Genomic DNA, 15,149 nt, shown 5'->3' with positions numbered 1-15,149 from the left:
ATTATTGGATATAAAGTCCTCTACAACATTGCGTTTGATTGTTTTGTATTTTTTTTCTTCAATCAAACCTTTTGCTACACCACAAGAAAGTAATCCTTTCATTTGTTTAACTGGAAGAAGGTTGGGATCCATATTTTCTTTTGCAGGCTCCAATAATTTCCTATAGTAACAATATAGTAACAACACAATATGCCTATATTATTCAACACTTCCAATCCTGTTTTGCATTAATGGACAAAATACATAGTCATTTGAGAGTATTTTTGAGTTTAAAAAATAAAAAATTGCAAACTAACCTTGCTTCCTGAATTCTTCGCTTGCATCCACCAGTCCCAGCCTTCAAATTTGCAATGTTTTTAATCTTCCTACTTCGTTGTCTGTCTCCAAGCATGGTTCTCTTCCTTCTTGATCTTGTTAACTCTTTTTTACTCTTTGAATGCTCCTCAATTTCATTCTGCAAACTGCTGCTCCAATTTTGCACGAATAGCTATCTCTTGAATCCTGGCTCCCTTTTCTTGTAGGTACATTGTTTTATATGTTTCTGCAAATGCAGACTGTGCTGAAATATAACCAAGAAGTCCATTTTGTCCATCGCCCGCAAACCTCAATAGTGTGGTTGGATTGACAAATGGAGGTGTAGAGTTTTGTACTAGACATTTTGGATATATACTTCCATCACACCATAAGTCAATATGTTGGAGCCCTTCTCTTCTCATATTTTCCTGTTGTTGAGCATTTAGGACCGTATCCTTTCGTCTTTTTTGTGCTGGAGCATATTGTTCTTCTAAGTCGATGTGAAGATGATATAATCGCTTCTTCTGAGATTGCACTTCACTAGTATCGGCCATTTTTGTGCTTCTGAGGTTGCAAAGTTGGCTTGTCAATCTCATAGTCTTTTTGTAACATGAATTGTGGAAGTGTGGCGGTATCCATACAATCATTAAGTTCAGTGATGGATTCTTTATGAGAGGCCTGCACACGTCGTCAAAAGAGATGCGAAATCTTCGAGAAACAAAAAAAATTAAGGAGATATTTAATGCAAAATCGTGTTAGTTAGACAAAAGATTATCTTATTCTTTTCTGAACTGACAGTTCAGTGGTCCTTACTGACAGTTCTGAGCCACGTTTCCATATTTTATTATTTTTGAGATCTTTTAGGAGAGAAATAAATCGAAAAATAGTGAATTTCTTACAGGGCCCCAAAATGAGTTCCGTTTTTTCCTAATGCTTGCTTTCTCTTGTGTGTGTGTGTGTGTGTGTGTGTGTGTGTGCGCGCGCGCTTACTTGCAAGGAACTTAAGCTCTCCTTCTCCCCTGCATTCTCTTTAGTACTATATACAAAATTTAAGCATTCATTCGATAAATCTGGACTTGGATATGATCAAGATTCTAGTTTTCATCAAGAAATTACAAAATTTAGATTTATCATTACTTATCCAATTAATACTTGTCATTAAGTGGGTTTGACTTTTGTCTGTGGGAGGAGTGGACTACTCACTGAGTGTGCCAAGTCTTAGCTTAGGAATTGACCCTTAATATTATTAGTCACTTATATGTTTATTTAATTATACCTTAGCTTAGGAGTAGCTTAGAAATGAGACTTGAATAGTTATGATAAATTGTAGGTGTTGCTCTGTCATGTTGTAATGTACTACGCTGAGTGTTGATGGAAGAGATCATCATTATTAGTACAATTATCACTCTATAAAGTACATTGGACACATTATATTCAAAGATGATTCTATCTTAATTTACTACATAGTTGTTGCTCTTTGTATTTGTAGAGTTAATATCTCACCAACCATGATGTTGGCAGTGATAAGACTTTTAGTCCAATAGTTGTATTCCATAACTTTCTAGTCCTTCTCAACACCAAATTCTCCACTTATTTTTAGCTATTAGCCTATAATTAGACGCAGGTTATGCTTTATAGTAAGTGAAAAAATAGAAGTTTTCTTTGAATAAAATTTTACATCAGCTCCTTCCCACATTGGAGAGAATCCAATATAGTATTAAGGGGAGAGGAGGGAACACATTCAAGACCAATATCACACTCTAACTCTGAAGAGTTAACATGTGACCATATAAACATACATAAGCATTAGGGTGCTCCATAATTTGCAAAGGACATGAAATTCGTATAGTGAAAAAGTGTGCAATGAGCTACTAGCAAGAGAGGAGCTTGTTTCTTAATATCAACCTCACACTCACTCTCCTTCCCACTTAGGAGAGAATGCCATAGTCTCAGAGCAAAAGGAAGGAACATGCTCAAAACCAATGTCAGCTTGACAAGATAAACAAGCATATGGTTTAGGGTCCTTCATAGGAGGGGCTGAGGGTAGGTCCTAGGACATTGGCCATCTCAGATGACCACCATCTATGTATAGGCTGCTATTATGGGGTGAGAGCAAAATTAGTGTTGTAGTGGCACGTCAAGTAGCCTAATGAGGACTACACTATCTCTTAGCATGGTACCTCCTTTACTATCTACAAATGTGACACTATCTGTAGGGTCACCCTTGAATCTCTATCATCTGTCAAAGAAAGAACCCATTCGGCCTCTAAAGCATCACATAGTCCTCTATAATATAAGGGTCCCCTAAAATAAAATGTGAGTGAAGTGCTCAACCACATCAAAAAAGAAGAGTGCCAAAAGCTAATCTTTCACTTGGCTTCTTAACAAGTGAGAACCACTAAACACCCTACTTTACATTGGTATGAGAGCCTAGCTTCCTCACTCTTGTGAGAATGGAAGACAGTCCGGATAGAAAATTTCCTTCACTATTTTATTAGGGTTAAGCTTTATGGCAATCATTTAGGCTCACATGTGACATGGACACCACAAGTGCAAGCAACTGATGGTGGATGATTTTTCCCAACACCTCTTTATTCCACCCTTTATTGGAGTGGAGGAGAGCGATGAGTCAACATTCAAACTCACATCTTCTTGGTGGAATATTGTCCCCACCCCATCTTGTGGAAAGTTGATAGCTCATCTTTGAAAAAAGTGAGAGTTCGAGGGATTGGCTATTTCATGAGCTATCGTCATCATGCCAATTGAGGAGTGAAAGACGGGCATGTAACTTGTAAGAGGAACCTAAGAAGAGAGAGGAGAGAGAAGGTTACAACTACTGCAGAGAGAGGAGAGAAAGGGACAAAAAGGAAAGAGAGAGAAAGAAAAAGAATAGGATTCAGGAAGCGTATGGAAAAGAAGAAAGGAAAGAAAGAGAGAGAAAAAGAAAAAGAAAAAGAATAGGATTCAGGAAGCGTATGGAAAAGAAGAAAGGGACAATAAGAGAGGGTGTTGAAAACCAGTAGTCCAGATGGTGGAAGTGTTCGAGAGGTCGTGGGATCGAATCTCCTCGGACAACGCCGTGAGGCACGTAGTGGTTGTGTGTGTTCAATTCAAGTTATCTCAAAAAGAAGAAGAAGAAGAAGAAGAGAGGCTACGAAGAGGGAGAAAGAGGGAAACGAGGAGAGAGAAAGAGACGTGGGTCGTGTGGTACCACTTTACCCAACCACCATTTCCCACGATCGCAACCTCAAGTTTACAATTGATTCGGTCTCTCCTGCTACTCGCTGACCTGATTTGACCTGCCATGGACTCAGGCCCTTCGTCAAGCTCTGGTGGTGTGCTTCTGGGCGGCAAAGACGACCACTATGATGGCTTCATCATCGATCCCGAGTGCCTTCCCTCCGACCCCTCCGCATTCCTCCATAGCCTCCGCCACTCTCTTTCTCACTGGAAATCACAGGTACCATCCAGCATCCGCCACCCATCCCCATTGAATTCTAGATTTGCTTTACCTTTTGCTATTTGAAGATTGTGAAGCACAGAGGATACCGTTTTCATGTTGCCTCAGCGAGGATTCTCTCAAGACGAGCTCGTGATATTGATCAGGATACACGGTAAACCCTATCGGCCGGATTTATGGCTCTCATCCTGCCCGCTCTCAGGTACGGGATTGGCTTCTGCAAGCTCTCCCCACTGAGTTGACTGAGCATTTCTAGGATATTCGTCTAGTTGGTAGAGGATTCTTCCAAGTAGAGTTTGATTCTATGGACTAGCCTACAGCCCTATTCCCGTTGGTCAAAAGAAAATCTTCTTCTTCGATTATTGTACAGATTTTGATCATGTGGCAGAGGACCATTCACTCAGGTTTACAAATTTCGTGGGTCTATTGCAAGTCGTTGAGGTCCATAGGTGCTGCTTTTGTTGGCCAGCTTCAAGAGGTCCTTGCCCTCTGAGCAGGCTTGATTTTTGAAGGGCACCCTTGCCCTTCAAAATTGACGGGTTTGTTGAAATACAGCAAGTTTTTATTCATTTTAGTGTAATTTTTGATGGGCATATTAAAAATTTGCAAGTATTTTACTGCCAAAATGCTCAAAAAGGAAGTCATGCTCGTCAAAAAGCAACTATGCCTCTGAGGACTACCCATCATTTGCCTCAGCAGAGGTCACTGCAGGGTGCCAGGAGTTTTTGTCGTTGTCTCTGATCCATCCATTTCAGATGACCACATCATGTTGCAGACACCAGATGGTTCGCATTTGAGACAAAGGATGGAGATTGCCAGGAAACTGGACCAGTGCCGATTGTCGACAATAGGTCCACCCTAGAAAGAAGAGGCGCACTAGGTGATGGGGTGGATGTGCTCAGCAGATGCTGTCTTCTACCCCAACCCCGGCTGCTCCAGCACCCCAGCAGCCAGTCAGCGTTGGGTGATGGTTTCTTAACCAAACCCCACCCCCTGCCCTAGACATGGAACATCCCAACTCTTATGCCTTTCTCGACGACCCTGATGCAGACTCTTCTTATGAGGGCCAAGCCCCAGATGTGGAGCATCCCAACTGTTAGATATCCGTAACGCCGCTACGGGCGTTACCACAGGAGGGGACGGCCTCTGGCTCACCACCCAGCCACATAGAGGAAGAATGAGGATTGCCCCTCATCCCCCAGGCTATATAGTGTGTGGCTTGCCGTCCACACTAGCCTGGCCGCCTATGACTCCGCACGGGCGTCCTCTCCCACTGAACCCCGGACATGGTCATCCGGTCTGCCGTCGGTCACAGGCGTTACAACCTACGTGACATTACCCCCCCTTAAGAAGAGTTTTCGTCCTCGAAAACAAACTGGGAAAACCTTTTGGAAATTGCACTACGGTGTTCCCAGGTAGCTACCTCCTCATCCCTATCTGTCCATTTAACAAGTACCTCCTGGTACACTTTATGTTGGGTTTGTCTATCACGATACTGTAGAATCTTTTCAGGTTCATGTGGTATCTTTGGTGGCTCTATCAAGTCCACCAAAATCTTTGGAGAAACTGCGTTCTCTAACCCGTGAACTGATTTCTTCAGTTTACTGACATGGAAGACAGGATGGACTTGAGAACTCTCCGATAACTCAAGTTTATATGCTACGTCCCCAATCTTCTTAAGGATTTTAAAAGGACCACAATATCTCGGAGAAAGTTTATTACACTTTTCCGTTTTCATGGTTTCTGACTGCGCAGGAACCTTGAGGAATACAAAGTCACCTTCTGCAAAGGTCACCTTTCTACGTCCTTTATCCGCATAAGTTTTAGCGCGATCCTGAGCGCTACGAATGCTCTCACGTGCGGCTCTCACGTGCGGCTCTGAGCATATCATTCATATCTTCAAGGAAGTCCTTGACAGATTGAATTTTTTTCTTTTTTAGGCCTACAGCCATCGGAGATCTCGGCTGGAATCCATACATTAACATGAATGGTGTTAATCCAGTCGTTGAGTGCTTGGAGCTGTTATAGGCAAACTCCAATAAGGGCAAGTACTCTTCCCAATTCGATTGCTTCTTACTAACATAAGAACGCAACATATCCTCTAGAATTTGGTTAACTCTTTCAGTTTGACCATCAGACTCCGGATGATTTGCCGTATTCATACTCAGAGTAGTATCCAACTTTTTGAAGACTTTCCTCCAAAAATGACTGTTGAACTTTCTATCTCTATCCGACACTATATCTGTGGACAGGCCATATAGCTTGTAGAGATGTTCAATAAAGAGTTTTGCCAACTCTGGCATTTTAAAAGTTTTCTTCGTGGCGATAAACTTTCTATCTCTATCCGACACTATATCTGTGGGCAGGCCATATAGCTTGTAGAGATGTTCAATAAAGAGTTTTGCCAACTCTGGCGTTTTAAAAGTTTTCTTCGTGGCGATAAACTTTGCCATTTTAGTTAACCTGGCCACTACCACCCACACCGAGTCATTCCCTCGACTCGTCTTGGGTAAACCGGTAATGAAATCCATGGAAATGCTTTCCCATTTCCCTTGAGGAATCTCCAGCGGATGGAGTAGTCCTCCAACCTTAAGACGTTCATGTTTATTGACCTGGCACTTATTGCATTTCAGCCCATCAGTCTGGACGTCCTTAAACAAACTAGGCCAATAAAACTGTCTTTTTACTAGTGCATAGGTCTTCTGAATCCCGGGATGACCCGCACTTGGACTATCATGACTTTCTTTAAGAATGTGGGCCCGAAAGTCACCAATAGTTGGTACACATAATCCCTAAGAGATATGGGGCTGGGACCTCAGTTCACCCACATGGTCCAGACGCTGTTTGGGAATGCCAAAGCCAAAGTTATCCTCAACGGAGAGCTGTCAGACCCCTTCCCTCTTGAAAAAAGCATCAGACAAGGGTGCCCTCTAGCTCCCCTACTCTATGCCATAGCTGCAGATGGACTCAATTGGCTGATAAAGGACAAGATAAACAAAGGGGAACTAGTGGGCATCAAACTTCCAAACGGGGAGCAAATGTGCACACAGATGTTCGCGGATGACACCAACAGCCTCATAGCAAATGAAGAGGAGAATATAAAGGTACTGTGGAGCTGTCTTCAAACCTACTGTGAGGCTTCAGGATCCAAAGTCAACCACAGTAAAACAGGTATTAAAACACTCATTGTACCCCCTCCCACGTGGCTCATGGAATCAGGCTGCCATAGCATCCAAGATGGGGAAATCTTCAGGCTTCTTGGAATTCCCATGGGATTCAGGGTGTCAATGAAGCAAAGATGGAAATGGGTAATGGAAAAAATAGAAAGTAAGCTTCTCAGATGGAAAAGGAAGCAACTTTCTCTAGCAGGCAGAATTATGGTCATCAACCACTTCATCATCCCTGCCACAATCTACTTCCTCAGCTGCTGGAGGCCTCCTGATTCTGAACTCAACGATTTCACTAAGCTATGCCGAAACTTCCTGTGGGGAGGGGACCCTTGGATCAAAAGCAGACCTAAAGTTAAGTGGGAGATATGCACGGTCCCCAAAATCAAGGGAGGTCTGGGGGTTCTGGACATCCGGCTGCTAGCAGACAGATTGGCAGCTAAATGGATAATCAGAGCTTTTGAAAACCCATCTGAAGACTGGGCTCAGCTTCTGGTCAAAGACCTCCCCAGATTTTCTATTACTGGTCACAATAAATGGGTAAATCTACCCATGATCACCATAGTAGCATCAAAACATCCCATTACCCCCAAAGGGAGTCATCTTGTTACCTCAATATGGAAAGCCTGGTTAAGAGCTAAAGGAGCCCTATCCATCAATCTCAATGACAGGAAATCAGAAGGGTTAATAGCTGCCGACTCCTGCTGGTGGTCCTTTCTCCCTCAGCCTCTTCTAGAACCAGAAGAAGAAAAAATTGCCCTCAATCTGCACAGGAAAGGACTTGCTACTTGGGCAGATATATTTAACCCCCGCACCGGTACTTGGCTCACAAGAGCAGAGCTGGTAGGAAAATTTGACTGCAGAACCCCAGAACTAGATCTAGTACAAAGCAGAACATTCCAATGGAATTCCCAGGAAATCTGGAGATTCAACAGTCCCCCCAAGTTCAACTTCCTGGCCCTTCGCTGGACTAGAAATAAGCCCATCCTTCCCATTCCCCCTCTTGAAAAGTCCCCCCCCATCCAGGTTATTCTGAACCGCAGATGGAATATAGCCTGGGACAGGAAAAGATGGTACAGCTGCCTTAAGGAGTTGTGGAGTCAGCACATAGAACCTAAGAAATCTTGTCTTGCATGGCTTATTGCCTACAGAGCCATCTGGACCCAGTGTAAGGCAGCCAAACTCAACATTGCCACTGACCAATGTGCCAGATGTGGCCTCCCCGAGGATGATCTACACATTTTCATTCACTGCAAGCATATCTCAGAATCCTACAAAGATCTACAGTCAGTTATCCTAAGCTGGGGGAAAGAAATAACCTGGAAGAACACAATTCTTGGGGAAAATATAGGATGCTCTTCTACTCTTTGGAATGCAATAAGGTGCGAATACATGTGGCATGCATGGTTGCAGAGACTAGCTGTCACTTTTGATAATACTGATATTAAGGGCCCTCCACTAGCACAATGCTTAATCACAACATGCATTAGATTCTGGAACAACCAAACACAAGCCCTTTTCAAGCTAGAGAATAGGCTGATGATTAAACTTCAAAAGAGGAAATCAGATTACACAATTAATCAACTTGAAAAAACCAGAGACAAGATCCTTTTAACCCTCTCAAAAGACAGATCATTAATAGAAGCTATCAGAAGGATGCAGTAAAATACCCTAACCCTCCCCTCACAGGAGAAGAGTACAACACCAGACATGCAGTCAGAAATCAAACAAGAGAAGTCAAAGGTAGCCAAGGCAAAGTGACCTGTCGACAGTCAGGAGCCACCGGCGTTCTGGGTACCAGGAATCATGGAGAGACAATCTCACATCGACATAGCAGGCATGAGCACATTCTCATGATACTGATGTACCAGAGTCTTCGAAAACAGAACCACAATGCATCAAGGGACCGGAGCCGGCCTCAGCACCCCCTCTGTACCTGCAAAAAAGGAAAGGATCAGAACGAAACACAATATACAGAATCAAGAGAGGAAGGCCTACAGTGAATCAAGAGGCAAAGCCAGTGTTCCAAGGATTCCCTTCAAAGAATCGATTCCAGTCGGGCGCAAAGGGAGTGGAATATACTAGACTCCCAGGGGTTTGTCGCCTCCGGCCCTCAGGAGAGCCCACCACCCAGATTCAAGAGTAAGAAAGATAAGTCGTAGCTCAGAAGGCGAGCTTTCAGGGGCTCCTCCAAGCGGAACTAGGATCAACGCCTCCCTCTCACAGATGGGGGAGCCGACGACCGAACCAGAGCAGACCGGCGGCCTGAGCGAGAGAAGGTGCCGGCGGCAAGCAGAGAAGGAAGGAAGGATCAACTGCGCGAGATGACGGAGGAAGCCAACATGCAAGGCCGTTTGCCGAGCATGCACAAGGACGAAATCCAGCCAACCCCCAGCGCCCCTCCCACGCGGCGCACATGCCGCCACGCGCCCGGTGTGCGCCTAGTGGCTGGCCGTCCTCGGATCCCACTGTATTTTCCTTTTTCGTATGTTGCATGGCCACGCGTCTTCAAGGACACGTGGCACCTGTAATTGCCCCTCTCTCTTCATAATTCAACAGCCCTTTTTTTGAAAAAAAAATAGTTGGTACACATACTCTACTCTTGTAGAGTAAGTACCCGTCGTCAATGGAGTAATTAGCATATTTCTTCCCCTGACGAAGTTTAGCATCATCCTTTGAAACCGTGTCGGAAAACAAAGGTGATGAAGGGCCTACGTCTGAGCTCTCCGGCTCAAAACTATACCCCGAAGACTCGGCTAGCCTCTCCGGACTAACTCTCGCCTCGCTACCCGCCGCACCTACGTCCAGTCTCTTCGGACTAGCATTACGTGCCGGCGAGGAAGGTGGGCGCGGGTGTGACAAAGTGCGTACGCGTATAGCGCGCCAGACCTCTGTAAAGACAGGATCATGCTCACACAAGCCACGGAGTGATTCCAAGAACTCATTCTTGAAAACTGTAAAGCTTAACTCATTAATTTGTGGCATGCGGCTAAGCGCATCCGCCACAACATTATATTTACCCCTTTGGTAGCGAATCTGAAGGTCAAACTCCTGTAGGGGGCTCCGCCCACCGAGCTTTCCGACCTTTCAACTTGTTTTGACTCGAAAGCCATGTCAGGCTTTCGTGATCCGTACGTACTTCAAAAGTGGCACCATATAAATAGTGTCTCCACTTTTTAAGTGCATGTACGATGGCCAGTAACTCCCGCTCGTAAGCCGAGTAGTTACGCTGAGCCTTATCTAATTTTTGCTCTCAAATGCAACAGGGCGTCCCCTTTGCAAAAGCACGGCTCCAATGGCCTCACCACTAACGTCTGTCTCCAAGACAAACGGCTCAGTAGGGTCAACTATAGTCAAAACAGGTGCAGCTGTTATGGCTACCTTAAGTTTTTCGAAGCTTCTTTTGTTGGTCTCCCTTCCAACATATATTCTTTGTTTTTGTGCGCAATTGATCCGTCAACGGGACTGCGATCTTCGCGTAGTCCTTTACATACTGTCGGTAAAACCCCGACATGCCAAGAAAAATCTGCAGTTCTTCGAGATTTTTCAGGACTGGCCATTTAAGAATAGCCTCTACTTTTTCTGGCTCCATCCGCGTACCATCAGCGGATATAATATGGCCAAGGTAGTGAATTTCTGATTCAAAAAATTCACATTTGCTCTTCTTTGCAAATAGTTTGTGCTCTCGCAACAACTCGAACACTAGACGCAAATGCTCTATGTGTTCTTTCTGTGTCTTACTGTACACAAGAATATCATCTAGGAAAACTACTATGAATTTTCCCAGATATGGACGTAAAATACTGTCCATCAGCGTCATAAACGTCGCTAGAGCATTGGTTAGTCCAAATGGTATAACCAAAAACTCAAAGTGACCGAATCGTGTCCTGAATGCTGTCTTCGCAACATCCTCGACCTTAATTCTAACCTGATGATACCCAGATCTCAAGTCTATCTTAGAGAAATATTTCGACCCATAGAGTTGATCAAACAACTCGTCCATACGTGGCATAGTGTACTTATTCTTAATCGTGACTTGATTAAGAGCCCGATAATCTATGCACATGCGCATAGAACCGTCTTTCTTCTTTACCAGAAGAATCGGTGATGCCCAAGGACTCGAACTAGGGCGAATAAACCCTTTCTCTAAGTATTCGGTCAACTGCTTTTCCACCTCCTGTGCCTCGGAGTGGCTCAACCTATAAGCAGGCTTGCTTATTGGTTTGGACCGAGGCATAACTTCGATGCCATGGTCTACTTCCCTTGATGGTGGTAAACCATCTGGAAGCTCTGTAGGAAAGACATCTTGAAATTCCTGCAATAAACTTTTCAAAGCATCTACGTACTTTGTTTTTTAGAGTCTCTTTTGTCTTGGACTTTGTTGTTTCATCATCACATGCATGCCAAACAGGGTTTTCAGAAAACAGTGGGTCTCTTCCAAGGCTTTGTTTTCCATGTTTGTCTACGCAAACATTACTTTCAGTTTCAGCTACGGAAACAGAATTTACAAGAGGGTAACAAGCGTATACTTGTGCTACCTGGCCGCTCTGCGGACCGCGTGGCATAACTCGAGCGATGATATAAGTGGTGAAAAGGGGACACTACGGTCTCCCTGTAGGGTGATGATATTACCCCCAGACTCAAACTGTAATGTGTTGTGTAAATAACTCCGAACTAGGCTAGGACCGAGGCTATACAGCCACTCCCTGCCTAAGTAAACATCTGCTCTAGCCAAATGCATGACCTGGAAGTCAAGCACGGCCTCATAGTCCTGCATGATCAAAGGGACTCCCAAGACCACGGTATTCCATACCTTTTTATCATAACCATTGGCCAAACCAACGGTATACTCATGATCACTTGCGGTCTCTTTTAATTTCAACTTCTTGACCAATGAATAGTTCAAAAAGTTATGGCTAGCCCCATCGTCTATAAAGACAGTGACTCTACGGCCACCTATGGTGCCATACATGCGTACCATGTCATGCGGACCAACACTAGGCTGCCACATAGCTGGTGTCACTGAACAAGCGTGACGCTCGTCACAATGACTCACCGTAACCTCTCTGAACTCTCCGGCACTGAGAGGTAGCGTCTGCACCGTGTGCAACTGCCTAGAGGATTTACCATCGCTCTTAGGCGCCTTGCCACTAGTGCTTGCTTTTAACTTTGGGCAATCAGCCTTGTTGTGCCCCACTTCATTGCAGTTGAAGCAATGATTTTCCTTTTGTGCTTGCAAGTACTGCTCCTTTTTGTGGGTTTCAGAACTTCGTTTTTTCTTGAAGGGTCTTGGTTTTTTAGACCAACGACTCCTTGACTCCCCTCCGTCCTCTCCCCTGTTTTTTCACTACGGAAACCCTTTCTTTTAAACCCCGACCCCTTTTTTTCTTTATCCACTGATTTTTCTGCCCCATCTCGCGCACCACGGCGCTTGATGTCATCATAGATTTGCGCATACTTGATGGCCTGAGAGAGATCCTTAGGCTGCAAGGTCTCTACATACTCAAGATAATCATTTGTTAGGCCTCGTTTGAAGCCCCTCAATGTTTGGAATGCATCGATTCCCTTCAACTTGAGTATGAGCTCTCTGTAGTCAGAGATGTACTGGGTGAGGGTCTTGTGTTCTATCGAACACTTGTCCCACGCATCCCAACTTCTCTCTTCTTCATTGCCTCGCAAAAACTCCTTTCGAAACATTGTTTCGAAAGCTGCCCAAGTGGTAGGGCTAGTGGTAAGACTCATCCACCACTTGTATGCCTTGCCAGACAATAAGAAACTAGCCTCTACGGGCTGCACATGACTAGGCTGCTTACGCAGCTCATGAATGTCCGACCATTTCGCTAAGAACATATTAACAGAATCCTTGTTATGCTCTCGTTCCTCGCTGTCAAAACTAGGCAACTTAAAATCTTTAAGTAACGCCGAGGCTGCCTCTACGGGCGACCTCGCAGGCACTGCGGCTTGTCCTCCCGGGACCACGGGTGAGGCTGCGCTGACGCGTGTCGTAGGCGGGCGTCTATCACAAGGAAGAGGAGAAGATGTCGAAATAGCGGACAACACGTCTAGGCGTGTGGAGATGCCCTGCAGCATCGTGACAACGTCATCCTGGACCCTCTGTAAGGTCGTCATCAATTGCGTGTTAACATATCTAAACATCCCACTGGAGCGCTCCGTCTCCGTGAGGATGTCGGCAGGGTCAGTAAGGTACTGGTCAAAGTCGTGGTCTGCCAAGAGGTCATCGTCCCCCTCGGCGACGTGAGTGTCCATATAATCCAGCTCATCGGCCGGAGCGGGGTCAGCCAAGTCGGCGGCCTCTACGGGCATGCCAAGGTCAAGGGCAGGGTCACGAGACGTGGAAGGCGCCTGTGGGTCATGAGACGTGCCCAGAGAGCGCCCCTCCGAACGGGAGACGGCCTGGTGTCTACGGCTAGCCAACTCGGTTGGGGTAAGGCCCGCGACCGAGGAGAGAAGTCCTGAAAAACCTACCGGACTAGTGGGTGGGGACACACTGGGACGGGCAGACATTTTTATTTACTTGCAATGTAAACAATGCAATAAACCAGAAATACACAACAGAAACATCGGATTATCCCTTGCCGGGATTATCCCTCCCCAGCCGAGCCGAGAGAGAGGATCCGTTTGAATTTAGTTTCATTTTTAATTTTATTAAAAATGAATAATGAAAATATATTAAAAAATAAATGATTTTTTTTTTCTCTTTTTTCTTCTCCTCTGGTGGCCGCCTGCTGCGTTGGTTGGCTGCCTGTGGCTGGCCGCCGGCTGCTCTGGTGGCTGCTGCCTGGCCTGGCTGGCCGCCGCCGCCGCCGCCGCCGCCTGGCTGAGCTGGCCGCCGGGCTGGCCGCCTAGGCTCTTCGGACGGCACATGGGTGCTCTTCAGACGGCACATGGGTGCTCTTCGCCCCCCTCAGACGGCGCACACGCAGATTCTTCGCTGGTTTTCGCCCCCCTCAGACACACAGTGTTATGGCTGGCCGCCTTAGACTCTTCGCCCCCCCACGCAGAGTCAGTATGGCGTTTCAGGTAGCTACCCCACGCTGGCTGATCTTCGCCCCCCCACGCCCACACACAGTAGAGAGATAGGCGACTTCTCTCTCTTCCAAACGAAATTTGATTCGCAGACAAGCTTCAACGCAGAGAAAAAAAAAACAAAACGAGATGCTTACCTGCAATTCGTATTGTTGTGTGTGACGGAGAGAGAGAGAGAGAGAGAGAGAGAGAGAGAGAGAGAGAGAAAGAAAGAAAGAAAGATTTTATTAACGTCTTCCAAAAGACCGAACTCGGCCTATGAGACAAATCGGAGTACATGTATGGGGTATCCTCTGTCATCCCAACAAAATGAAAAAGTACTGAATAAAAAAGCTGAATTTGGGTGTGTAGGGGATGGAGCTCTATTACTAGGAGAATGCAAAGCTATATGCATGGAGTATACAATCATGATATGCAACCTAGCTAGCTCCATCCTGTACCATACTGGGGGTATAAAATGGTATACATCAGTGAAGGGGGTGTCCACAGCTCCCTGAAGAACATGCCTGGGTGTGCTCTGAAGCGAGCCAGTCGCTCCTCACCCTCTCTGTGAAACTGAGCTCTGATCTCTGTCATCTCTCTCTGGTATAGGCGTGGTGTCCGAAAGCCAGGTGTCCTCTGTCTCCTGCGGGCTCTAAGTGTCTCTGCTCTCTGGAGAGTAATTCCCTGCCGTGTAGGGGCTGGGAGGGGTATGGATCTCTGAAAAAATGTAGTAATCTGTGTCTGTCGCCCCCCCTCTGGAGCTGTCTGAGCCTGTAATAATGTCTCTCTGTGGCGCTGTATGTCTAGAATGTATCTCCCCAGTATGCGCTGGTCTGCTGCCTCAAAGATCTGGCGTAGGGAATGTGGCTCTCTGAATAAAATGGGATATCTCTCTCTGATGGCTGTATATGCTCTGCATCTGCATACATAATGCTCCTCACTCTCCACCTCCTCTCTGCACAATCTGCATACCCTCTCCTCTCGGGGGATCCGTGCTGCTCTGCCAGTCTCAATCTCCAATCGGTGTGATGAAACTCTGAGCTGACCAATAGCCACTCGGGAGCCGTGTGGTAAAAAGCCCTCCATGTATCTAGGCCTCTCTATAAATCCATCATCAGTGATACTCATGAAGTGATCTCTGTAGTATAGCATCTTCGGTGGAAGAGGCTGTGTAGGCGATATCCATGTCTCTCGTGTAT

General features: G+C 45.6%; 1 protein-coding gene across 1 annotated transcript in view; it reads left to right on the top strand.

Annotated features, from left to right (window-relative positions):
- Nucleotides 1-15,149, top strand: part of LOC147638374 (nudix hydrolase 2-like) — a 71,682-nt gene that overhangs the window by 45,174 nt on the left and 11,359 nt on the right. The window contains exons 2-3 of the mRNA XM_086798767.1: nucleotides 3,387-3,501; nucleotides 3,609-3,754. Of these exons, the coding sequence (XP_086654893.1) occupies nucleotides 3,387-3,501; nucleotides 3,609-3,754 (261 nt within the window). The remainder of the gene's footprint in view (nucleotides 1-3,386; nucleotides 3,502-3,608; nucleotides 3,755-15,149) is intronic.

Source organism: Cibotium barometz, chromosome 5 (assembly GCF_041138505.1).
Source record: "Cibotium barometz isolate CiBa-2024 chromosome 5, ASM4113850v1, whole genome shotgun sequence".
Lineage (NCBI taxonomy): Eukaryota > Viridiplantae > Streptophyta > Polypodiopsida > Cyatheales > Cibotiaceae > Cibotium > Cibotium barometz.
This window is presented reverse-complemented; position numbering and strand designations above follow the sequence as displayed.